Source organism: Emys orbicularis, chromosome 2, assembly GCF_028017835.1.
Source record: "Emys orbicularis isolate rEmyOrb1 chromosome 2, rEmyOrb1.hap1, whole genome shotgun sequence".
NCBI classification, from domain to species: domain Eukaryota; kingdom Metazoa; phylum Chordata; order Testudines; family Emydidae; genus Emys; species Emys orbicularis.
In genome coordinates this window covers 238503263-238529199 of record NC_088684.1, presented here as the reverse complement: position 1 = coordinate 238529199, position 25937 = coordinate 238503263, and the positions used below count along the sequence as shown (strand labels likewise).

The 25937-nt window shown below is 48.8% G+C and overlaps 1 protein-coding gene across 1 annotated transcript in view; it reads left to right on the top strand.

The window, feature by feature from the left end:
- Nucleotides 1–25230, top strand: part of LOC135873822 (ATP-dependent translocase ABCB1-like) — a 65442-nt gene extending 40212 nt beyond the window's left edge. Inside the window, exons 14-20 of the mRNA XM_065398436.1 lie at nt 2155–2255; nt 3938–4078; nt 4583–4739; nt 14092–14289; nt 15170–15376; nt 23372–23518; nt 25033–25230. Of these exons, the coding sequence (XP_065254508.1) occupies nt 2155–2255; nt 3938–4078; nt 4583–4739; nt 14092–14289; nt 15170–15376; nt 23372–23518; nt 25033–25230 (1149 nt within the window). The remainder of the gene's footprint in view (nt 1–2154; nt 2256–3937; nt 4079–4582; nt 4740–14091; nt 14290–15169; nt 15377–23371; nt 23519–25032) is intronic.
- Nucleotides 25231–25937: the final 707 nt, after the last annotated feature.

The window sequence follows — 25937 nt, the reverse complement described above, 5'->3', positions numbered from 1 at the left end:
AGAACAGGCATGCTCAGAGTATGCCCCAAGAATACACTGCTGAGAGAGGGGTGAGGAGCTGAGAATGGGCATGTCAGAAACTCTACAGTCTTGGGGAGGGGGAATGGAAAAATCCACTGGCATGAATGGAGCAGTTCATATGTCTCAGAGCTAGGTGACCAGGTGTCTCAATTTTAGAGGGACTGTCCTGATGTTCGGGGCTTTGTCTTATATAGGTGCCTATTACTCCCCACCCCTGTCCCGATTTTTCACACTTGCTGTCTGGTCACCCTACTCAGAGCTAGATTCTGGCTGAATTCAGGCTGGGTGTTCACTTTCAGCTGAGAACATCTCATTGAAATGAATGGGCCATTTCACAGCTCTCTGAGACTATTATGATGCTGATGGATGTGTGGAGCACCTCTGCTCCACTGGCCTTCTAATTTTATACAGCATTTCAACTGAGCACCAGCTCTGCTCTAGCTAAGGTGGGGAAGCCCTTCCTGTTTAAAGGATGACTACTAAGTATGCTAAAATCTGTGTGTTTACACAGATTGTCTTGAAATTTGCTATGTGTCATGAAAGCATAGGGTAGGGTGAGTGATCCAAAGATGGGTCATTTGAGTATGGGGTTCCCCACAGCCTCCAGGGGAAAAAAATTAAGTTCACAGATTCTAGCCGCTTTGCAGTTCTAAGCCCACCCTGAGCAGAAATCTGAAAATGAAATGTAAACTTTTGTTTTAATTTGGAGAAATGGAATCTGAGCACAGCCGATAATTAAGAAGGCTCTCAAACTATGTTTGAAAAGAAAATTAATTACAAGGGGTGATTGCCGTGTAAGAGTAAGTGGGAAGAAGGGAGCTGTTTGGGGTCTAGAGCAAGGGATGGGGGCACAGGTGCTGACTCTGTGGGTGGAAAAAAATTGGTGGATGCTTAGCACCCACTGGCAGCCAGCTCCCTCCCTTCCCCCCCCAGCGCCTCCCGCCCATCGGTGGCCCCGCCAATCAACTCCTTCCCCCTCCCTCCCAGCGATTCCTGCCCACCACAATCTGCTGTTCCGCCGTGCGCAGGAGGTGCTGGGGGGAAAGGGGAAGCAGTGGGGATGAGGTGCGCTCGGGGGAAGGAGAGGAACTGGGCAGGAAGAAGTGGGGTGGGAAGAGGTGGGATGGGGGTGGGGCCTTGGGGGAAGGGGTGGACTGGGGGCGGGGCCTGGAGCTGAGTGGGGGGTTTGAGCACCCCTGGGGAAAGGAGGAAGCCAGCACATGAGGAGAGGGATAAATGAGGATGGGTGGTAGGGGTGGGAAGAAGAGTTGGGAGCTCAGATAAGGGGGAAGGTGGGGATTGGGGGAGTGTGAGAGGAGAGGATGGGGAATATGAGGGGTGGCAAAGGAAGTTGAGGATTTGGGGGTGGGGTGTCAGCCCTGAATTCTCCCCTTCTGTGTGTGCTTGGATCTGGGGGAGCCCTGCTCCTCCATGTGAGCTGGGATCTAGGGACCCTGTTCTTCTTGAAGTGTCTGAGCCTCTCACCTTGCCCCCCAATGAAGCCAGGATCAGGGGGGCTAATGATCATGCAAATTTAAACATCTGAAATCCAGAAAATGAAAAGCAAAAATACACGTCACCCCTGTGGGAGTGCTGGCCAAAGTGTGTGGGGGAAGGGCCTGCTTTGGAGGACTGGGTGGGCCTGGCACATGGCTGGGGAAGCCTGGCAGAAGCAGGAACAGGAGTCCCCACTGGGGGTGGGTAGTAGGAGTGTGGGGCTCACCCAGCTCAATGTGCCGCTCAGGCTGCATAACCAAGGTAGCGTGCAGCCCTCCAGTGAGCTGCTGCCTGGGATATGTGTACTCAGAGCAAGGAGCAACTTCTTACCTTTTAATGGCTTCTAAAGTGCCAGCTAATGCTGCTGTGCAACAAAATGTACAGGTGGGGGGAGGAGTACTTAGGAATCACATAGCAGTCTTGTTGACTTAGTAGAAAGACCACTGTGACCTTAGGAAAATAATTTAATGGTTGTGCCTCAGTTTCCCTGAGAATGATACTTAATCTCCTTTTTTTTAAAGAAAAACACTTGGAGAGCAAAAGATGAAAAGTGCTACAGATGTGCTAACTACGTAATGGTAGGAGGAGACTCAAACATAAGAGAATACTTCATAGCTGTCTTGTCTCCCTATTTAGATTTCAACAGAAGCAGTTGAAAATATAAGAACTGTGGCTTCATTAACTAGTGAAGATGCATTCTATGAGAGATATAATGCAAGTTTGAATGGTCCATACAGGTAGGATTTGCTCTCAAACAATTCTGTTTTTTAAAAGCAATGAATACATATTTTCTTAATTTAAAACAACTCAAGATTTATTCATATTACATTCATTTGCAGACTGAAAATATTAAACACATAAATTATTTGAAAAGATTTTGGCAGGGTAAAATCTATTTACTCAGTTTCTTTAAAATATGTTCTTAGATGCTATTGGGTGTGATGCAATATTTGTGTGAGAGAGAGAATGTAATGACCTGGTATAAATGAAATGATCTACCATCCATTTTGTTTCTTTCCCCTTAAATATGTTTTAAGTTAAAGCAGGGATTGAAAATGATAGTCCTCTGCCAATGACAGTTTTATGATTCAATATTCTATAAACCATCAGAATGAGAAAAATATATATATTTCATTGGAGAAATGGGATTCTCAGCTTTAGCACTTGCCTCTAGTCCTGGCAGGTCATTGTATCACAATATTATGATTTATAGAGAAACTATTTTGGAAAACATTTAAAAAATATATGAGCACTAGAGATGAGTGAAAATCTGAATTTCTATCCTGTGGGAAATATTTCAACCTCTGTTTTGCTCTGAAGTGGGACAAAATGTGAAAATATATCAAGTTTGTTCACGGAAAGAAATTTTTTTTACAAAAAATTCAATTTAGAAATGGCAAATCATTCCATTTTTGTATTTTTTTCTCAAAACAAAATATTTTTATATTCCCAAATAATTGAAATATTTAATTTTTCTTTTGTTTAACTGACCTGAAACTTTTTGTTTCTATCTAGTTCAACATCAAACTGCATTTCCCTGTTTTGGAACATTGCCTCTCTTATGGGCCAGGCTCCCTGGGTGGACTACATCTCCCAGGATGCAGTGTGGTCTCCCCTCTGACTGAGTGGCATAATGCATTATCGGAGTCACATGGCTATGGGTGCAAAGCAGAAATAATTCAATTCAGGTCAAACCAACCCAGAATAAAATATTTTGTTACTTTTTTCCCAATGGAAAATTTCAAATGTGCAGAAATTGCATTTTCTGTTGACAAATCATTTTGTCAGAACTAGAACCAGTTTCTTTTATCACAGCAAGGTCTGCACATAATTAAGGTGATCCAGTTTTACCGTCCCACACAACAACATTGGTCACCATTTAAAAGTCACCACTGTACAGAGGGTCTGAGTTGCTACTTTCCCCCCTCCTGTACTCAGAACAGGCAATATCCGCAGTGCTTCAGTTATGCTGTGTTGTAGACATTGATTTTTCTATGGTGACCACTACATTTATCCAAATTGTCCAAAAATTCAAGCATTCAAAGATCATAAGAGACTTATCGAAATTATCAGTTTGCTTTGTGTCAGATTGCTTTGGCCATCCATAAACATTTATTCTGGAAACCAGCATTCAAGTGTTAAAATGTTTTGACTATTAAAGGTAATTTTATCATAAGGACCTATCTAACAAACAGCTAGTTGGGATTAAGGGATCTCATTTGCCATAAGTTCTCTCTAGAAGCACCTTCATGGAGCCCCTAGCATGCAGCTTTATTAATTATTATTATTTATTATTTGAGTGAGTGAGGTATAGGGTTTGCCACCCCTAATCCAAAGGTCTGAACTTCTCCCGACCAGTCTCTGCTCTTGGCATTTCATGACAATTTTTTCCTTTAACATAAATCTTTTCTTTTATCAGGGACTCTCTAACAAAAGCCCCCCTGTATGGACTTACCTATGGAATAGCCCAATGTGCAAACTACTTTCTTGAGGCAGCAATCTTCAGATTCGGGGCATGGCTCATTGCTAATTGTTATACAAACTTTGAAAATGTATTTATGTGAGTACACATCAGTCCAAAGACAGTGATTTCAACACATGGTAATTGTGTATCAGTCTAGTTACTGAGGCAATAGTGCAAGAGGTCCAACAGTTTAGAATCCAGTCAGGAGTTCAATTCAGGCAGAAGGGTTATTTCTGGGAGAGGAAGCTTGAAACAGGTGTGTTGGCATGTATAGAGTCTGGCTCAGTTTATTTACTATGGAGAAACTTTTACTGTTGACACTTCATTGCAGACAATGGGCTTTGTGAAATGCTTCTGCATGGAGAAATTACATACCATTAGTCACCCATAAAAATATTTGTAGCTGTAAACCTCTGTTTCTAATCCTTTGTGTGTAATTTTTCTAAGCCATAAAGTTCTAAAAAGTCACAATTCTCAGATTTATAGATAGTGTTAAGTCTGTTTGTTTTAAATAAGGAAAACAATATTTATAATTTATGAACAATAATAAAAAAGTCTCTCTTTAGATGAACTGAAAGATGTTTTGTGTTTGATTTTCAGAGCCTTTTTTTCAGTTCTATTTGGTGCTATGAATGTTGGGCAGTCCGCTTCTTTGGCACCAGATTTTGGCAAAGCTAAAGTTTCTGCCCAACGAATCTTTCAGCTTTTGGATCGGAAACCCTTAATTGACAGCTATAGTGAAGAGGGTACAAAACTGGTAAGGCCATTCAGAAAGTCCTTGAAACTAACAAACCTGGTGGTACTGTATTGTCCTTAATTGTATTAATCTTGTTAAATTGCCTTTTGCAATGTCACAGAAGACAGGACCAGACAGGTAGGGTAAAATTTAACAGCAATAACTTAATAATTTTATATTTGCCCAGTGCCATTTAATACCTTTTTGCTTGAGAAATTAATAGAATACTTTTAAGTGCGGTTCTGTTCTGAAAAATGACTGGAAGAATGACATTTCATTCACCTGTTCTGTCTGTTGGGTGTATTGTGAGGCCTTATCTACACTACCGGGGTAAGTCAACCTAATTACGCTACTGTAGCTACATGAATAATGTAACTGGGTTCGATGTAGCTGAGGTCGACTTACCGTGGTGTCTTCACTGTGCTGCATTGACGGGAGATGCTCTCCCATCGACTTACCTTGCTCTTCTCGTTCCAGTGGAGTACCAGACTCGATCAGAGAGCACTCTGCTATCGACACCCGCTGAATCAATTGCAGCAGTGTCGATCTCCCTGGTAGTGAAGACAAGCCCAGAGTTAAACTGCTTTCTTTAGCAATACAAGTATGTTTTCACTTCTTTTTACTCCTGTAAACTATGCAGCTGTGGGGGAGAGTGAGTTAGATTCTATTCCTTCTTGTGCATCATCAGCAGACTTGATAATGAGGCCTGGTCTACACTACGAGTTTAGGTCGAATTTAGCAGCGTTAAATCGAATTAAGCTGGACACGTCCACACGACGAAGCCCCTTTTTTTGACTTAAAGGGCACTTTAAACTGGTTTCTTTACTCCACCTCCGACGAGGGGATTAGCGCTGAAATCGGCCTTTGTGGGTCGGAATTGGGGTAGTGTGGACGGAATTCGACGTTATTGGCCTCCGGTAGCTATCCCACAGTGCTTCATTGTGACCGTTCTGGACAGCACTCTCAACTCAGATGCACTGACCAGGTAGACAGGAAAAGCCCCGCGAACTTTTGAATTTCATTTCCTGTTTGCCCAGCGTGGAGAGCACAGGTGACCACGCAGAGCTCATTAGCACAGGTAACCATGATGGAGTCCCAGGATCGCAAAAGAGCTCCAGCATGGACCGAACGGGAGGTACGGGATCTGCTCGCCATATGGGGAGACGAATCAGTGCTAGCTGAACTCCGTAGCAGTAAACGAAATGGCAAAATATTAGAAAAAGTCTCAAAGGCCATGAAGGACAGAGGCCATAATAGGGACGCACAGCAGTGCCGCGTGAAAATTAAGGAGCTAAGGCAAGCCTACCACAAAGCCAGAGAGGCAAACGGAAGGTCCGGGACAGAGCCGCAAACATGCCGCTTCTACACAGAGCTGCATGCTATGTTAGGGGGTGCAGCCACCACTAACCCAACCGTGAGCTTTGACTCCATCAATGGAGAATCACGCAACAGGGAAGTGGGTTCGGGGTACGAGGAAGATGATGATGAAGACAATGAAGATAGCTCACAGCAAGGAAGCGGAGAAACCGCTTTCCCCAACAGCCAGGATATGTTTATCACGCTGGACCTGGAACCAGTAACCCCCGAATTCACCCAAGGCGTGCTCCCAGACCCTGAGGGCACACAAGGGACCTCTGGTGAGTGTACCTTTGTAAATATTACATATTGTTTAAAAGCAAGCGTATTTAATGATTAATGATTAATTTGCCCTGGCAATCGTGGCCAGTACAGCTACTGGAAAAGTCTGTTAACGTGTATGGGGATTGAGCGGAAATCCTCCAGGGACATCTCCAGAAAGCTCTCCTTCAGGTACTCCCAAAGCCTTTGCAAAAGGTTTCTGGGGAGGGCTGTCTTATCCCGTCTGCCATGGTAGGACACTTTACCATGCCAGGCCAGTAGCACGTAGTCTGGAATCATTGCATAACAAAGCATGGCAGCGTATGGTCCCAGTGTTTGCTGGCATGCAGACAACATCCATTCCTTATCTCTCTTTGTTATCCTCAGGAGAGTGATATCATTCACGGTCACCTGGTTGAAATGGGGTGATTTTATTAAGGGGACATTCAGAGGTGCCCATTCCTGCTCGGCTGAACATAAATGTTCCCCGCTGTTAGCCAAATGGTGGGGGGGAGGGGTGAAGTGATCATCCCAGAGAATTGGGTGTGTGTATGGGGGGGTAGTTGGGTTTGTGCTGCATGTTAACCCTGAAACCCCAGCCCCTCCTTTTACATTGCAAACCCATTTTAAATGGCCAACCCAATGGGTGCTTGGTATGGGAAATGAGGGTGCTACTGTTTGAAACCATTCCCACATGTTAAGAAGGTTAAAAAAGCCAAAAGACTGTGGCTTACCATGGCACTACATGAGTGATCTCTCACACCAAACCGGCAGGCCCTCAATATAAGAGGAAAAATGCGACCTTGTAACGAAAGCACATGTGCTGTGTAATGTGAACAGCAAAATTTAACGTGAAAGAGTGTACCCATTTGTAAGAGGGTCCGGACTCACCCCTGCGGTGCCTCCTGCTGGTCGTCCAGGGAATTAGCTCACCAGCCTCTGGAGCGCCCTCTGCAGGCCGGTGATCCGACTCATTCTCTCCTTCTTGGCTCCCGTGTCCCTCCCAGGACCCCGGTGCCCCTTTGCTCGGGGTGCTGCCCCCTGGCAGTACACACACGCTAGGTCTCCCCTCCCTGGGGAACCCCCACCCACTATCCCCACCTTGCCTCAGCACTAGGCCACTGCCAGTCACCAACTAGCCCCCGCTCCCTGGGGCAGACTGCAGTATAGGCCACTCATCACAGGTAAGGTTGGGTTTGGACCTGCTGCCTTGGCCTACCCCTGGGCTGCCCTCTGCAACCCCCTGTACCTTCTAGCCCAATGCTAGGCCGCAGCCTGGGGCTTTCCAGGCTGGAGCTCCCCAGCTCCTCAGCCTTTCCCCAGCCCTGCGCCACTCAGGTACCCTGTGTCAAGCTCCCTGCAGCCAGGCCCTTCTCTCTCTGAATGCAGAGAGAGACTCTTGAATGCCTGGCTCCCTGCCTGTTATATAGGGCCAGCTGGGGCCTGATTGGGGCGTGGCCCAGCTGTGGCTACTTCCCCAATCAGCCCAGTAGCTTTTCCCTTTGCCCCAGCCCTCTGCCAGGGCTGTTTTAATCCCCTCAGGCAGGAGCGGGGTAACCACCCCGTTACACCCCCCCCCACCTCAAGATCCCCTCCACCGGGAGGGGGGGGTATCTATCTGCCCAGCATCTTCCTCAACTGGGCCCCCAGGAGATCCCTCTCTGCTCGCAGGCTCTCCAGTGCAAGGAGCAGCCTGCTCCCCTCCTCCAGGGTTTGGGTTCCCCTGGTAGCCTTTTCAGCTCCCCCATGGGATCCCAGGTTTGTCTGGGGCCTCCCTGCCCCTGACAATCCCCTCTCTAGGGCCCTGGTCGTCACCACCCCCTCCTTCGGGGCAGTCTCAGACCCGGCCCGATCCTCTGGCCTCCCCCTCCGTCTCTGGGGGCTAGGCTGCTTTCCTCGGCACCCCTTGTGGCAGAGGAGGCACAGCCAGTGCCCACCCCTGACCACCTCAGGGCTAATCTGGACCCTGCGAGTTCCATGAGGGCACTCCCCCTTCTTGTGCCCTGGCTCCCCACAGGCCCAACACAATTGGAGCCCCCCTGTTGGCTTCACAGGGGGCACTCGAGTCTGTCCATGGTCTGTCTCTGGCACAGCCCTTCCTTCAGGGCTCGCCTGGGCCCTGTGAGTTCCATGTGGGCACTCCCTCTTCAAGTGTCCTGGTTCCCCACAGGCCCAACAGTTCCTCGGCCTTGGCACTGGCCTCCTGCCCAAGGTGCCTGGCCCCCAATGAGGTCCTTGTGCCCTCCCTCGCAGCAGCTGAAGCAGCCTGGCTTGCTGCTCGGCGAGACGCGCCACACAGGCTCTCCAATAATAGTCCCGCATTCTGGGTCCACCGTGTGTTTGCTCAAGTCTCTGCGCTGGGCAATAGTCCACAGTCCTTGCCCTGGCCCCTTGTGTCAGGGGCGGACCGCTATGCCCGCATTCTCCACCATATGTAAGAGGGTCCGGACTCACCCCTGCAGCGCCTCCTGCTGGTCTTCTAGGGAATTAGCTCACCAGCCTCTGGAGCACCCTCTGCAGGCCGGTGATCCGACTCATTCTCTCCTTCTCGGCTCCTGTGTCCCTCCCAGGACCCCGGTGCCCCTTTGCTCGGGGTGCTTCCCCCTGGCAGTACCCACACGCTAGGTCTCCCCTCCCTGGGGAACCCCCACCCACTATCCCCACCTTGCCTCAGCACTAGGCTACTGCCAGTCACCAACTAGCTCCCGCTCCCTGGGGCAGACTGCAGTATAGGCCACTCATCACAGGTAAGGTTGGGTTTGGACCTGCTGCCTTGGCCTACCCCTGGGCTGCCCTCTGCAACCCCCAGTACCTTCTAGCCCAACGCTAGGCTGCAGCCTGGGGCTTTCCAGGCTGGAGCTCCCCAGCTCCTCAGCCTTTCCCCAGCCCTGCACCACTCAGGTACCCTGTGTCAAGCTCCCTGCAGCCAGGCCCTTCTCTCTCTGAATGCAGAGAGAGACTCTTGAGTGCCTGGCTCCCTGCCTGTTATATAGGGCCAGCTGGGGCCTGATTGGGGTGTGGCCCAGCTGTGGCTACTTCCCCAATCAGCCCAGTAGCTTTTCCCTTTGCCCCAGCCTCTGCCAGGGCTGTTTTAAACCCCTCAGGCAGGAGCGGGGTAACCACCCCGTTACACCATTGTTCTCTAAAATTTGTCTTTTTTAGCCACCTCTCCCTTCTCCTCCACCACCTGCAAATGTTTCTCCTTCACAGAGACTTCTGAAGATTAGAAGGAGAAAACGGCGGACTCGGGATGATATGTTCTCGGAGCTCCAGATGTCCTCCCACACTGACAGAGCACAGCAGAATGCGTGGAGGCAGTCAATGTCAGAGTACAGGAAAGCACAATATGAACGAGAGGAGAGGTGGCGGGCTGAATCGCGGGCTGAAGAGAGCAAGTGGCGGGCTGAAGAGGATAGGTGGCATCAGCTTGCTGACAGAAGGCAAGAGTCGATGCTCCGGCTGCTGGAGCATCAAACTGATATGCTCCAGCATATGGCTGAGCTGCAGGAAAGGCAGTAGGAGCAGAGACCGCCGCTACAGCCCCTGTGTAACCAACAGCCCTCCTCCCCAAGTTCCATAGCCTCCTCACCCAGACGCCCAAGAACATGGTGGGGGGGCCTCCGGCCACCCAGTCACTCTACCCCAGATGATTTCCCAAGCATCAGAAGGCTGGCCTTCAATAAGTGTTAACGTTTTAAAGTTTTAAACTGCAGTGTGTCCTTTTCCATCCCTCCTCCCCCACGCCTCCCGGGCTACCTTGGCAGTTATCCCCCTAGTTGTGTGATGAATTAATAAAGAATGCATGAATGTGAAGTAACAATGACTTTATTGCCTTTGCAAGCGGTGCTCGAAGGGGGGAGGGGAGGGTGGTTAGTTTACAGGGAAGTAGAGTGAACCGGGGGGGGGGGTCATCAAGGAGAAACAAACAGAAGTTTCACACCGTAGCCTGGCCAGTCACAAAACTGGTTTTCAAAGCTTCTCTGATGTGCACTGCGCCCTGCTGTACTCTTCTAACCGCCCTGGTGTCTGGCTGCGCGTAATCAGCGGCCAGGCAATTTTCCTCAACCTCCCACCCCGCCATAAATGTCTCCCCCTTATTCTCACAGATATTGTGGAGCACACAGCAAGCAGCAATAACAATTGGAATATTGGCTTCGCTGAGGTCTATCCGAGTCAGTAAACTGCGCCAGCGCGCTTTTAAACGTCCAAATGCACATTCTACCACCACTCAGCACTTGCTCAGCCTATAGTTGAACAGGTCCTGACTACTGTCCAGGCTGCCTGTGTACAGCTTCATGAGCCATGGCATTAAGGGGTAGGCTGGGTCCCCAAGGATCACAATAGGCATTTCAACATCCCCAACGGTTATTTTCTGGTCCGGGAAGAAAGTCCCTTCCTCCAGCTTTTGAAACAGACCAGAGTTCCTGAAGACGCGAGCATCATGTACCTTTCCCGGACATCCCACATTGATGTTAGTGAAACGTCCCTTGTGATCCACCAGGGCTTGCAGCAGCATTGAAAAGTACCCCTTGCGGTTTATGTACTCGCTGGGTTGGTGCTCGGGTGCCAAGACAGGGATATGGGTTCCGTCTATCGCCCCACCACATTTAGGGAATCCCATTGCAGCAAAGCCATCCAGTATGGCCTGCACTTTTCCCAGAGTCACTACCCTTGATATCAGCAGTTCTTTGATTGCGTTGGCTACTTGGATCACAGCAGCCCCCACAGTAGATTTGCCCACTCCAAATTGATTCCCGACTGACCGGTAGCTGTCTGGTGTTGCAAGCTATCACAGGGCTATTGCCACTCGCTTCTCAACTGTGAGGGCTGCTCTCATCCTGGTATTCTGGCGCTTCAGGGCAGGGGAAAGCAAGTCACAAAGTTCCATGAAAGTGCCCTTATGCATGCGAAAGTTTCGCAGCCACTGGGAATCGTCCCACACCTGCAACACGATGTGGTCCCACCAGCCTGTGCTTATTTCCCGGGCCCAGAATCAGCATTCCACGGCATGAACCTGCCCCAGTAACACCATGGTTTGCACATTGCTGTGGCCTGTACTTTGTGAGAGGTCTATGTCCATGTCAATTTCCTCATCACTCTTGTCGCTGCGCTGCAATCGCTGCCATCGCCTCCTCGCCTGGTTTTGTTTTGGCATGTTCTGGCTCTGCATATACTCCTGGACAATGCGCGTGGTGTTCATAGTGCTCATAATTGCCGCGGTGATCTGAGCGGGCTCCATGATCCCAGTGCTATGGCGTCTGGGCTGAAAAAAGGCATGAAACTATTGTTTGACGGAGGGAGGGAGGGGCGAGTGATGGCATGGCTTACAGGGAATTAAAATCAACAAAGGTGGCTGTGCATCAGGGAGAAACACAAACAACTGTCACACAGAATGGCCCCCCCAAAGATTGAACTCAAAACCCTGGGTTTAGCAGGCCGTTGATTTCACGGAGGGAGGGGGAAGCAAATGAATACAGAACAAATCTGGTCCATCTATTTTTTACATCTTAAGCTGGCAGCAGACAGTGCAGCATGACTGATAGCCATTGGCATCTTCTGGGTGGTTGGCAGAAAATGCTGTATTATGACTGCTAGCCATCATCGTCAAGACGGTTCAATAGGACTGCCGGCAGGACTGAGTCTCCAGGAGACAAAACATGTCTGCCCAGGTGCCTCTGACCGAACTCACTGAGGAGTACGACGACGACGGATACCAGTCGTAATACACCATCCACTGCCAAAAGGCAATTAGCTGCTGCTGTGTAGCAATGCAGTACCATGTCTGCGGGCACCCAGATGACATATGGTGACGGTGAGCTGAGCTGAGCGGGCTCCATGCTTGCCATGGTATGTTGTCTGCACAGGTAACCCAGGTAAAAAGGTGCGAATCGATTGTCTGCCGTTGCTCTGACGGAGGGGGAGGGGCCTGACGACATGTACCCAGAACCCCCCGTGACACTGTTTTTGCATCATCAGGCATTGGGATCTCAACCCAGAATTCCAATGGGTGGCGGAGACTACGGGAATTGTGGGATAGCTACCCACAGTGCAACGCTCCGGAAGTCGACGCTAGCCTTGGTACTGTGGACGCGGTCCGCCGACTTATTGCACTTAGAGCATTCTATGTGGGGACACACACAATCGACTGTATAAAACCGGCTTCTATAAATTCGACCTAATTTCATAGTGTAGACATACCCTAAGTTCCAGTCGGTTACATCTGTGTAACAGAGAGTCAAGGTGGGTGAGTTAATATCTTTCATTGGACCAAATTCTGTTGGTGAGAGAGACAAGCTGTCGAGCTTACACAGAGCTCTTCTTCAGTTCTGTATAAGCTCGAAAGCTTGTCTCTCTCACCAACAGAAGTTGGTCCAATAAAAGATATTACTTCACCCATGTTGACTCTCTAATATCCTGGGACTGACATGGCTATAACAACACTGCATACACCATTTGTGTAACCTCATTCAAGTCAAAGGGGTTGCACAAGTATTAATGAGGACGTAACTTGGCCTGCAGAACCTTTTGTTCCTGGTGATTATACGTGAGATGGAAAGAACCCAGCTTGTCTCTCAAAGTCCAGTGTTGACAGTTAGAAACTCATGTTTGTATTTGTAAATTGAAAACATTTCATATTGTCTCTCAGTGCTTTCCATAAATGCTTTTACAAGCAGAACCAGCCTTTCAGAAACTTGAAATTGCTTTAGAATTCTAGCTTTTGGATAGTGGCCTCGATTCAGAAAAGGACTCAGGCACATACTGTAAGCATGCCAGTAACTCATGTGCACAACTGTAAGTCACACATGTGCTTGACTACTTTCCTGAATCAGCTGCACATACCCAGACTACTAATGCTCCAGGGGAAATATCTTCTTGCGGATAAAGACGTTAATTGAAAGTGAAACCACTCGGGGCCAAATCCTGATGCCAGTGAAGCAGCTGCCTTTGACTTCAGTGCAGCTAAGATTTGGCCCAAAGAGTTTAAACCTTGAAAGTCCAGTTCTCTAGGTGCTGTAAGAGCCCATTGTACTCACAGTGCTGGTATTGTGCTCCTGGAGCTGTCCCATCCCCCAGGCATCAGAGGAGGCTCCCGCAGTCTCTCCTAACATCTCCTTCACTCGCCCTTGTCTTCAAGTCTTCTTCCTTGCTACCTCTTATACGCAGAGCTCCCTTCCTACATAAGAGAGCCAATCAGCTACCCTTTCCTTATTCAAACCTACACTTAATACATAGTTGTCCTTGAAAACTATGAATAATCCACCAAAGTAAAAATGTTTAACCCAATCTGAGATCTGATGTTCACCTTGTACTATGTTCATCCTGTGTACTATGTGTTGAAATTACACTATTTAGAGAGTGAACTCCCAGGGGCAGGAACTATGTATTCCACGCACAATGATAGTGTCTGGATTATATGCATTGATGACATAAAAGAGAGGTATTAGGGTTGTTTACTTACCTAAAGTAATGATAGTCCATGCGAACCAGGCTGAAAGGGAATGATATAAATGAGAGAGAGATGCAGAAAAGAACAACTCAAGAAGGAGGTCCTGTACACAGAAGATACCAATCCAATGTCACTGCATATTTAAGCAATAATAAACTGACAAAAATGCTCTGGGTTTGAAAATGCCATACCATTTCCAACTGACTTGTCAACTCCTCCATTTAAATGACCATACTGAGTTGTGTTTGATGCTTCTGTACAAGATAGACAGGTCTTCTTTCATACATTTATATTTTTTACCATTTCCAGAGTCAGTTTGATGGTAACATTGAATTCAGGGACATCCATTTTGTATACCCTACAAGACCAGAAGCTCAAGTTTTGCAAGGACTCAGCGTGAAGGTTAATAAAGGACAGACACTAGCCTTGGTGGGGAGCAGTGGTTGTGGCAAAAGCACATCCATTCAGCTGCTGGAGAGATTTTATGACCCTATGGCAGGACAAGTGGTAAGAAGAGATTTGTGAAGCTATTAAGGCTTAGAGCTTATAGAACTGTTCTTCAAAGTATTTTACAAACATTAAATCATCTGCACAACACCCCTTTGAGGTGGATAAGTGTTGTTACGGGTCCGGGTACTGCAGAGAAGACTTGGGACTTGCTTAAGGTAGAGCCGGGAGTAGAACTTTGGATCTTCTGACTCCCCGTCCTGGCTTTAGATCAGTAGTTTGCATCTCTTTGTTGATTTACTTGATATATTGGAGGGGGCATTAGAATATACTTCCCATAATGTAACCCTTGTCACTAGTCCTGTAGTCATGTTAACATGACACAATTTGAGGTCTAATTCTTCACTTGATGAGACTTTTGATGCAAGTCCTATTAATGATGATGGGAGCTCCAAGAAGAATAGCCTAGAGATGGTGAGTCAAAGGATGTTTCAATAAATGCCCAAAGATGTGGATTCTTATTAGAGCTCTTCAACTGTCTAGATCTAAGAAGCTCATGAACAGACTTTCTCATGAGATCTGGTCCCTGCCCTCATCAGTAAAGATCGAAATTCTGTGGGCACATCTCTTTACAGATGGCAATTCCACATCTATTATGAAAGCTAGCAGAGCAGATGTGCACAAAAAAATACTTCTGAGAGGAAAAGGTTATCTGAGCTTCCTTTGAATTTTCAAAGAGTTTTGGTTCAGTTCAATTTTGGATGAAAGATCTGATCATCTATTATTTGATCAGAAGTGGTTCACTGACCACTTTACTTTTACTGTAACTCTAACACAGGTCAGAGGATTTTTACAGATTGGTGTTTCACATGTACATTGTACACCTGAGGAGGAGTATTGCATTCTGCAGGGAATGATTTTTCCCTTTTTCTGTTTCTAGTTTGCAGATGGGTTCGATACCAAGTCTTTGCATTTGCAATGGTTAAGGTCCAAATTGGGTATTGTGTCACAGGAGCCTATTTTGTTTGACTGCAGCATTGCTGAAAATATCCAGTACGGAGACGACAGTAGGGTTGTCAGTCAGGAGGAAGTTGAAGAGGCAGCTAAAGCAGCAAATATTCACACCTTCATAGAAAATCTCCCAGAGGTAAATGAAAAAGTCTTTCCATTCTTAGTGTGGGGTAAATATTCACAGGGACCTATCTAAGCAACTCCCATTAATGCAAAACAATATGCTTTTCTGTTGTTTAAAAAAAGCTTATTTTTTTGTGTTTACAATTCTCAAAGAGGAAAATAGGAAGCTGATGTTTAAAAATGTAACTTGCAATATGTATTAACACATACGCAGTCATAATTAGCTAATTCAAATGCAAAATCTGAGCTCCAGTTTTCTTGTTTTCCTCTACCACAGTGATGTTCTATAACAACTATAAAAGAGACATTCAATTCTAAACCTTTATTTTCATTTTCTCATTAACTTTGCCAATTCTTTTTCCGTGTTTGGCTGAAACCTTCTGTAGTTTTAGTCTTATCTGAAAGGTAAAATGTTTCAAGTACATTTTTAACCTTCATGTTTGCCATGGACTTAGTTCTCAAAATGGAGAAAGACCTTGGAAAATCCCAAATAAATCAGGCTTCCTGTAAAGTTACATGGAATTGAAAATGACAATTGAAAATTGAAAAAAACAATATTTCTTTTTCATTACCACCTAATTTTTAAAAATGTACTTAGAAGAAAGTTTTGGATGTGTAAGAAATAAAGGGTCACCTCCTGAGTGTGGGTCTCTAGGGCCTTGAATTTATAAAAGTCTCTTGAGCTCTATATGTTTAAGTACAGGTGTCTTTGACTAGACACATCAGTGGTTTCACCACTTGGGAGTTAGTCTTTTTCTAATGCTGAAATGAATTTTCATTACAGAGCAGTTATCTATATACGTGTAGCTGTAGATATGCATTTTGATTCAAACAGTTAATAAAATCTTATAAAATTTTATTTTTTATTAAAAACAATTACATTATTCTTTTTTCTTTCATGATGGAAATGCTTAATATAGTACATTATCTGCTATTAAAAATATAACTTTCTGTTCTTCTTCGAGTGATTGCTCATGTGTATTCCACAGTAGGTGTGCATGCTCGCCACGTGCACCAGTGCCGGAAGTTTTTCCCTTAGCAGTACCCATAGTGGGGGAGCGCCACTGCAACCCCTGGAGTGGCACCTCTATATCATGCCATAAAGGGGGCTGTGCGCTCCCCCCACCCTCAGTTCCTTCTTGCCGCTAGTGAAGGTAGTCTGAACTTGTGCACAAGCATTGCTGCAGCGTCTTCCTTAGTAGTACGATCTTCGACCGTTACTAGTTTCTACAGTTAGTAGCCTGGCTCGGGGCATGCCCTGAGCCCCAGGCTTCAAGTCGTGCGACTCCTGTCACAATTCCATGCCCAGAAGCGATCCACACTCCGAGTGTCTTCGCTGTCTGGGCGAGGCTCACATAAGTGAGCACTGTAAAATCTGTAAGTCCTTCAAGCCCCAGATTAAGCGTGAACGTGAGATCCGACTCCGGGCCCTGCTTATTGAGTCAGCATTGGCTCCGGCACCGGCGCGCCGATCTGACCCGGCGCCGGGCACCACGTCCTCGGTGTGGAGCGAAGCCCCATCCACCAGTCAGCACCGCTCCCCTGCCAAGAAGCAAGGCAAGACCCAGTGGCGCCGAGACAAGGACACGGGTGAGGCCAGACCCGAGTTGGGCAGCCCACGATCCCCCTCAGGACCCAGACCTCCGACTCGTGCGGAGCGGAGTAGTCCGGCCCCGTCCGCACGCGCCTCCCTGACGATGAGGATTCCGTCCACGCTGGAGGCAGCCCAGGCAGCGCGCGACATCCTCGTCATGCTGGTACAGAGTGGGCCGCCCGAGTTGGGGCCCCGGTCCCGAGGAAAGCTGCCGTTGGCCGCTCACCAGCCCTCACCGGCCAGGTCGGAGGTCGAGCTCCCTGCTCGATCCACGGGGCCTTCCCGTAGCCCGCGACAGACCTCCACTCCGTTGTCGGGGTCGCCTGGGAGCGAGTCACCGGAGTCTTCCTCGGCTCACAGGGGCCGCAGGCGCCGGGACAGAAAGTGTCAACGCTCCTCGTCCAGCCGCAGTGATAGCAGGTCTCGACGCCATCGGCACCACCGACCATATCACGGCGCGCGCCATGCTCGGAGTGCATCCCGACAGTCACCGGCACCGCGTCGTCGTAGCCGCGGTCACCGACGGGACTCCAGAGATAGCACCTCCGATGTATACATCTCATCATCGTCGAGGTATAAATCCCGGGGCCGGACCCGACATGGACGGGACCGGTCGAGCCGCTCCTACGGCACCATGCGCGCCTCGGCCACCTCTGCCTCGGCTCCCAGCTGTCCTTCCCCAGGCTGCGCTGTCCCCCAGGAACATGTAACCCTGGTAGGACCCCAGATGGCTCAGTGGCAAGGGGCGCCATGGCAAGGACAGTGGTGCCAGTGGGCACCGTGGCCCCAGGCGCCCGCATCGCTGAGGCCCCGCTCTGTGGCTGGGGCATCCCAAGCGCCCTCGGTGTCCCCGCCTCGGCACCGAGAGTAGTCCTCAGGTGCCGCACCACTGGCACCGCACCCGGACCTGGATGCGGAGTGCGACCTACCGGCACCGCCCGATGCCCTAGGGGCTGCACCGGTCGTCTCATCGGCACCGGACAAGTCCATAGCAGCGCTGCCCCCTCCTTCTCAGGAGGATTTCAAGGCTCATCAGGAGCTCCTTCGGCGTGTAGCCACCAACCTCCAGCTCCAGCCAGAGGAGATGGAGGAGCCGTCGGACAATTTGTTTAATGTCCTGTCCTCCTCGGCACCAGGCCGCATGGCCCTACCGCTTCACCAAGGGGTAGCCAACATTTCGATTGGACTATGGCAAACCCTGGCCTCTCTGCCGCCCATTTCCAAGAAGGCAGAGCGGAAATACTTTGTGCCAACAAAGGGGCATGAGTATTTGTACACCCACCCTACCCCAAACTCACTAGTGGTGGAGTCCGTCAACCACCGTGAAAGACACGGCCAGCCCGCACCAACCCCCAAGGACAAGGATGCCAGGAGACTGGACACTTTTGGGAAAAAAGTTTTTTCCTCTGCAAGTTTCCAGCTCAGGGTGGCAAACCATCAAGCACTCCTGAGCAGGTATGACTTCACCTTGTGGGGGTCTCTGCCAAAATTCGAGCCCTCCCTCCAAGAAAAGGACAGGAAGGAATTCAGGGTTCTAGTTGACGAGGGTGCGACGGCTGCGAAAGCAGCTCTCCAGGCCGCCTCGGATGCGGCTGACACAGCGGCTCGTTCGATGGCTTCGGCTATCTCCATGCGACGAGCATCGTGGCTTTCGCTGTCGGGGCTGTCAGTGGAATCCCAGTCCCTGATGCAAGACCTGCCATTTGACGGCAAGGCTTTATTTGCGGAATAGACAGACACTCATCTGCATAGGATGAAGGACTCCCACACCACCCTGCAGACTCTTGGTCTGTATGTCCCACCAGCCAAGGACAAACCCAGACCGCAGCCCTCGGCTCCCCCCGCAACGGGCAGATACGAGCCCCCGCCCAAGAGGCCTAGGGACCAGAGGCGCAGATCACAGCGCCAGTCCCATTCGGCCCCACGCCCCGGACCCTCGAAGTGTTATACCAATAGAATAAAAACCAGCAGGATCTTATTAAGAGGGATAAGGCAAAGATGCCACATTTATTGTAAATATACTTATAAAGCAAAAGATAAAAGTAAACAACGTTGTTTGACTACTTATTTCTTATACACACACACACACACACACACACATAGAGAGAGAGAGAGAGAGAGAGAGAGAGAGAGGTTCATTCACACAATCATTCATTCAAGTTCTGTATAGGTGTTATAGTTACCAGCCTAGAAGTTGCTCATGCCAAGTTACTGGCCAAGTATCTTGGTCATGAGGATGGAGCCGAGTCTGTGTCAGATGCATCTGATGCTCCTGGAGGTTGGCAGCAGAACCAAAGAGACTCAAAGTCCTCAGTCTTGAGAGTTCATTCTTATAGGATTTAATTCCTATGTTAGTTTATGGGAGCTGTTTCATCCTGCTATTGCTGACTCAATCAGCAGATGGCACACATTCCTGTCCAAAGTGGCACATTCCTGGTGGCTCCACACTGTCCAAAGTTTGTGTTTCTCATCCTTACAGGTGATGGGGTGGATCCCAGTTTACCCTCCGGGGGTTTTCTGGTCATCCACTTGACACATTCTTCGGCCGATGGATACTTCCTTTCTAGGCTGGCACCTCCCTAACCATCCATGTATATCAAGCATTCATCAGCATACATTCCATACCTTAACCATATTTTAATTTACTGTCTCCACCACTTTCGGGGTGTGTGCTAATTCATTTGAGACTCCCGGCCCTTTAATCACAGAGGGTGGGGGGTCTGTCCTAGGAGCCATTGAATGAAGTGAAAGTCACTTAACAGCTTATAGTGTTTGTTTACATTGTATCAATTACTTCAAGAACAAAGTCAGTTAACTTGTTTGTAAGTTTTACATAGTAGTAAAGTATCTTTCACAGGATAGATATAATCAATGGTTTCTACAGACAGTAGCTTACAAGTTTTAACAGAAGACCCAAGAGATTTTTGTACTTGGTGAAACTGTTACATTTTAAAGTATGGGGGACAAATTATGAGGGGGTCACTGTCTCTTGGGGGAATCACTGTTAGTACCTTCTTTAATATCCCTACAGAAGGGCAAGAGGCAGGGGAAGAGGCGTTTTTGACTCTTTGCGGGGGGCCACCTGGCCTGTTGCCAGGGAAACCCCCCAGTTAATAAAGTTGGTTTTTGGCAACCGTTTATTGGCCTTCAGAGTGCATTGGTCCCGTATAACATCAGACTGGTGGGTCCTCAGTACCATCGCCGAGGGGTACAGGCTGCAGTTCGATTCACCCCCATCGCACCAGCCTCCGTCCCGGGATGCCCCGGGGGACCCAGAACACGCCCTCCTTTTAAGTCAGGAGGTGACGCGCCTCCTCACCCTAGGCGCGGTGGAGAGGTTACCTCAGGACAAAGGGTTATTCCAGGGCAAAGGGTTTTACTCCCGGTATTTCCTGATCCCGAAGGCGATAGGTGGGCTCAGGCCCATCCTGGACCTGCGGAATCTCAACCAGTTTCTGGTTCACTGCAAATTCCGTATGGTGTCCCTAGCCTCTATTGTCCCATCCCTGGACCCGGGAGATTGGTTCGCAGCCCTGGACCTTCAGGATGCATACTTCCATATCCACATTTTCGAGGGCCACAGGCGCTTCCTCCGCTGCCTGGTAGGGACAGACCACTACCAGTTTACGGTCCTCCCCTTTGGTCTTTCTATGGCCCCCAGGGTTTTCACCAAATGCATGGCGGTGGTCGCAGCCCACCTCAGGAGGAACGGACTGCAGATCTTCCCCTACCTGGACAACTGGCTGCTCAAGGGCAAGTCTCGGTCCCAGGTGCAGGCGCAGATGGAATTCCTGCTAGACACCTGCACGAGTCTAGGCCTAGTGGTAAACGAGGAAAAATCCACGTTAGTCCCGGTTCAGCGCATACACTTCATAGGGGCACTGTTAGACTCACTGGTGGACACGGCCTCCCTCCCCCAGGACAGATTCGAGATGCTCAAAGGTCTCATCGCCTCGGTCACGGCCTTCCCTGTGACAATGGTACGGGTGTGCCTTCAAATCCTAGGCCATATGGCATCATGCACCTTCATGGTGCGACATGCCAGGCTCAGGATGAGGCCCCTCCAACTCTGGCTGGCCTTCCAGTATTCCCAGGCCAGGGACGGCCTGGACAAGGTCGTCACGTTGCCACCCTATATAGTGGCCGACCTGGAATGGTGGTCCCTCCCGAGCAAAATGCTTCAGGGTATCCCCTTCCGGGAACCCCCTCCCTCACTAGATCTGGTGTCGGATGCCTCAGACCTGGGATGGGGAACCCATGTGGGGGGCTTCAAAACCCAGGGCAGATGGTCACCCTTGGAATTGTCCCTACACATAAATGTCAGGGAGCTCAGGGTGGTGTGCCTGGTGTGCATAGACATCAGCCAGCACCTAGGGGAAAAGGTGGTCAGAGTCCTAACGGACAATACGACCGCGATGTATTATATCAACAGACAAGGGGGCATGTGTTCCGTTGCCTTGTGCCAGGAAGCCCAGCTCCTGTGGGAGTTCTGTATAGCCCACGACATCCTTCTGAGGGCTTTTCACCTGCCCGGCAAGCGCAATACACTTGCGGATCACCTAAGCAGGTTTTTCTCCCAACAACACAAGTGGTCTCTACACAGGGAGGTGGCCAGGTGGCTGTTCCTACAGTGGGGCACTCCCCAGGTAGATCTGTTCGCCACCGCCCAGAATCGCCTATGCCCACGATTCTGCTCCATGGCGGGAGAGGGCAAAGGGGCGATATCAGACGCATTCCTAATCCCATGGTCGGGCCGCCTGTTCTACGCCTTCCCGCCCTTCCCCCTGATAGGCAAGGTCCTACAGAAGGTGAAGGCTGACGGGGCGCAGATTATCCCCATAGCCCCAGATTGGGCACGTCAGCATTGGTACGGGACCCTCCTGCAGCTTTCAGTGGCCCCCTCGCACAGGCTGCCGCTTCGACCGGACCTCCTCTCCCAGTCCATGGTTAAATGAGGAGGAGGGGAGGTGTTCTGAGGGTGTTAGACAGGTCCTTCTGGAGAGCAGGAAACTGTCCACATGTCAAACCTACCTGGCTAAATGGTATCGGTTCTCCAGGTGGGCGAGGGAGAAGGGTTCCTCCCCCTCCTCCGCATCTGTCCAATTTATCCTTGATTACCTCCTGTCCCTTAGGACCCAAGTGCTGGCACCCTCTTCGGTCAGGGTGCACCTGGCGACCATCTCGGCCTTCCACCCCCCGGTGCAGGGCTACTCGGTGTTTTCACACCACATGACGTCCCAGTTCCTAAAAGGGCTGGATCGGGCCTTCCCTTACGCTAGATCCCTGGTCCCGCTCTGGGACCTGAACCTAGTGCTCTCCCGCCTCACAGGGCCCCCTTTCGAGCCCTTGGCCACGTGTTTGTGGTCCCACTTGTCATGGAAAATGGTGTTCCTGGTGGCTATCACCTCAACCCGCCGGGTCTCGGAGCTTAGGGCCCTGACCTCCAAGCCCCCATATACGGTCTTCCATAGAGATAAGGTCCAGCTCCGCCCGCACCCGGCTTTTCTGCCGAAGGTAGTCTCGGCTTTTCACATAGATGAGGACATTTTCCTCCCGGTCCTCTGTCCTAAGCCCCATTCCTCCAATGAGGAACGGCGCCTGCACATGTTAGATGTGCGTAGAGTGCTGGCTTTTTACCTAGACAGAACCAGTCCATTCCAGAAATCCCCTCAGCTGTTTATTGCATCGGCTGAGCGCATGAGGGGGCGACCAGTTTCCACCCAGCGGATTTCCCACTGGATCACCTCGTGCATACGCACGTGTTATGACCTGGCAGGGGTTCCCCCGCCTTCTATAGTAAAGGCTCATTCGATGAGAGCTCAGGCCTCATCGGCTGCCTACGTGGCTCATGTCCCTATTCAGGACATCTGCAGGGCTGCTACAAGGTCCTCTGTCCACACCTTTTCATCGCACTATGCGATCGTCTCCCAAACGCAGGATGACGCCGGGTTTGGTAGGGTGGTACTCCGCCCGGGTAACCCTTAAACTCCTACCCACCTCCATCAGGTATAGCTTGGAGTCACCTACTGTGGAATACACATGAGCAATCACTCGAAGAAGAAAGGACAGTTACCTGTTCCGTAACTGGCGTTCTTCGAGATGTGTTGATCAGATGTATTCCACATTCCGCCCTCCTTCCCCTCTGTCGGAATTATCTGGCAAGAAGGAACTGAGGGTGGGGGGAGTGCTCAGCCCCCTTTATAGCGCAATATAGAGGCGCCACTCCAGGGGTCGCAGCGGGGCTCCCCCACTACGGATACTGCTAAGGGAAAAACTTCCGGCACTGGTGCACGTGGCGAGCACGCACACCTACTGTGGAATATACCTGAGCAACACATCTCGAAGAACACCAGTTACGGAACAGGTAACTGTCCTTTTCTAACTTTCCTTCACAATTAATATTTACTTATACAGAAGTATACTACCCGAGTGGGTGAAAAAGGAGCACAACTTTCTGGAGGTCAGAAACAAAGAATAGCAATTGCTCGTGCTCTAGTTCGTAAGCCAGCAGTTCTGCTTCTGGATGAAGCCACATCTGCTCTTGACATGGAAAGTGAAAAGGTTAGTAATATGCATTCTACCATTTGTAATACACACAAAATTATGGGGTTCGAATGCTTCACTGCAAGAGCACAGGCGCTCCATCTACAATACAATTTTGAAAGTTCCACAGAACAATCCTTAGCTCACTCTCTGTCTACGGCCTGCTTTTGCAAGGTGTAGAGTGCCTTCAACTCCTGGTGTCTAAATTGGGAGCTGATGGTAGTCAGCAATACTTGGGGCTGGAGACAAAGTGGGATTTTCAGAACTCCTCAGTTTGGGCCTGCCTCAGTTCCTTCAAAGTCAGTTATGAAATCAATGGGACTTTTAATGGGTTCACAATTAGGCCAATGCTGAGCACTTTGGAAAATCCCATTCATAATTAGCAGCTTTGAGTTTGAGACAGGTGTCTTCAAACAGTAGACTGTGATCTACTAGAGGAGGCCTTGTAAGGCAAGTCACCAGCTCCTTCCTCGTCCCTTCAGCCAGCAGCACTAGCAGCAAAGTGGGTCTCTTTCTGCACTATTTCCTGCTCTGTCTGGGTGAACAGGTGTTGCTACAGAGACCGAGAGGGATCCACTCTGCCAGTAGAACTGCTGGCTGTCAGGACAGAATGGAACAATGAAGAAGTTTAATGTTGTCCTGCCTCTGTCCGCTTCCCAGTCCTTTGATCCACCTGCGTTCAGAGGGTAAGAGGTGACAAGCAGGAGCAGCTGGCTTGGAAAAAAGGCTTCAGCAACACCTCCCACCTCTCAGGAGATGTTGTGCAGTGAAGAGAGAGTAATTAAGCTATCCTCTGCTGCTGAGCTGGCTGAGCTTCCCCACTGCATCCACCATCTCCAGGAGAGGGGGGAGACTCCATAGGGACGAATAAACTGTTCATTTGGATGGGGGTGCAGTAGAAGTGAAAAATGCCACCATGCAAACCGCCATCCAGTTGTGAGCCAGATGTCAGGATCCTGAATTTTGGATTTTTATGGACAACAAGAAGTATCTGGCATTGCTGGTACTATCAATGAACACACAAGTTTTAGTCATGTCTATGTATTTGGCTGGTCTGATTTCTCCAAACTGATCTAAGTATTGTGCATGTCTGACTGACAAACACGTGGACAAGTGCATATGGCAGGGAGGTCAGAGGTTGTTAGTTTCTCTAAATTTGGCATGTAGTTGGAAACAGACAGCATGCAATGTCAAATAGAACACACACATTTGGTAAGGAGCCAATATCACACCTCTGCAAATTAGTTGTGTTGCATGTTAATCTAAGTTTTATGTTGGTCCAAACTAGATCCTTATGGAGCTCATTCTGCTAGCCTTTGTTCATGAGAGTAGTCTCAATGACTTCAGTGGAATTACTCACACAAATAAAGGTTGGAATATCAGGCCCCTGTGTTTGAGGCCTCCTTCATGCATGGGAAGTACGGACTCCTAAACCCCAGTGAGGAACACCCAAGTGATAATGTGAACTATAAAGGCAAAGGTGAAAGGGAAGATTCTCCAAGTAATAAGTTTTTCACTGCATCTGTCTGCAGATTGTCCAGAAAGCCTTGGACGATGCCAGGAAGGGTCGAACCTGCATTATTATTGCTCACCGCTTGACGACCGTCCAGAACGCTGATGTCATAGCAGTGATTCATAATGGAAAAGTAGTGGAACAAGGGACTCACAGCCAGCTGCTGGCAAAGGAAGGACATTACTATGCACTTGTAAATGCACAAGTTTCTCATTAACATTAATGTTACAAACTAATCTATTTATATAAATACACACACAACCCACAGCTAAGTAATATTAAGGATGCACCTCATTACTGACATGTCTGCAGGTTCAATACACAGGCATGTAGTAAAAAACAGAGACGAGACATTTATTTTTAACTTGTGTCACAGCTTTAGTGTTACTTAATCCTATTGGTAAAATCCTTTGGGGCGTGTTGGTTAATTTTAATCTGCTTTTATATTAATGATTACAAGCCTTTCATGGAAATATATACACCTCTACCCCGATATAATGCAACCCGATATAACACGAATTCGAATATAACGCGGTAAAGCAGTGCTCTGTGGGGGCGGGGCTGCGCACTCCAGCGAATCAAAGCAAGTTCGATATAACATGGTTTCACCTATAATGCGGTAAGATTTTTTGGCTGCCAAGGACAGCGTTATATGGGGATAGAGGTGTATTGACAAAATAGATCACAAACTGTTTGTTTATAAATTATTGTTAAAACCTGTATTATTGACCTCACAGAACGTACTGGTTCTTTTGAAACCATTAAGGCTATTTCAAAAAGACTTAAAAATAATTATTATTCACCCAATGACCATGATGGCGCCTTTTGGAGCTGATTAATGTCAACCATGTAAATAGCTATTTAACAAAAAACTGTGTGTGGGGGTTTTACCATATGAAGTTAGATTTAAACATTTTTTTCAGC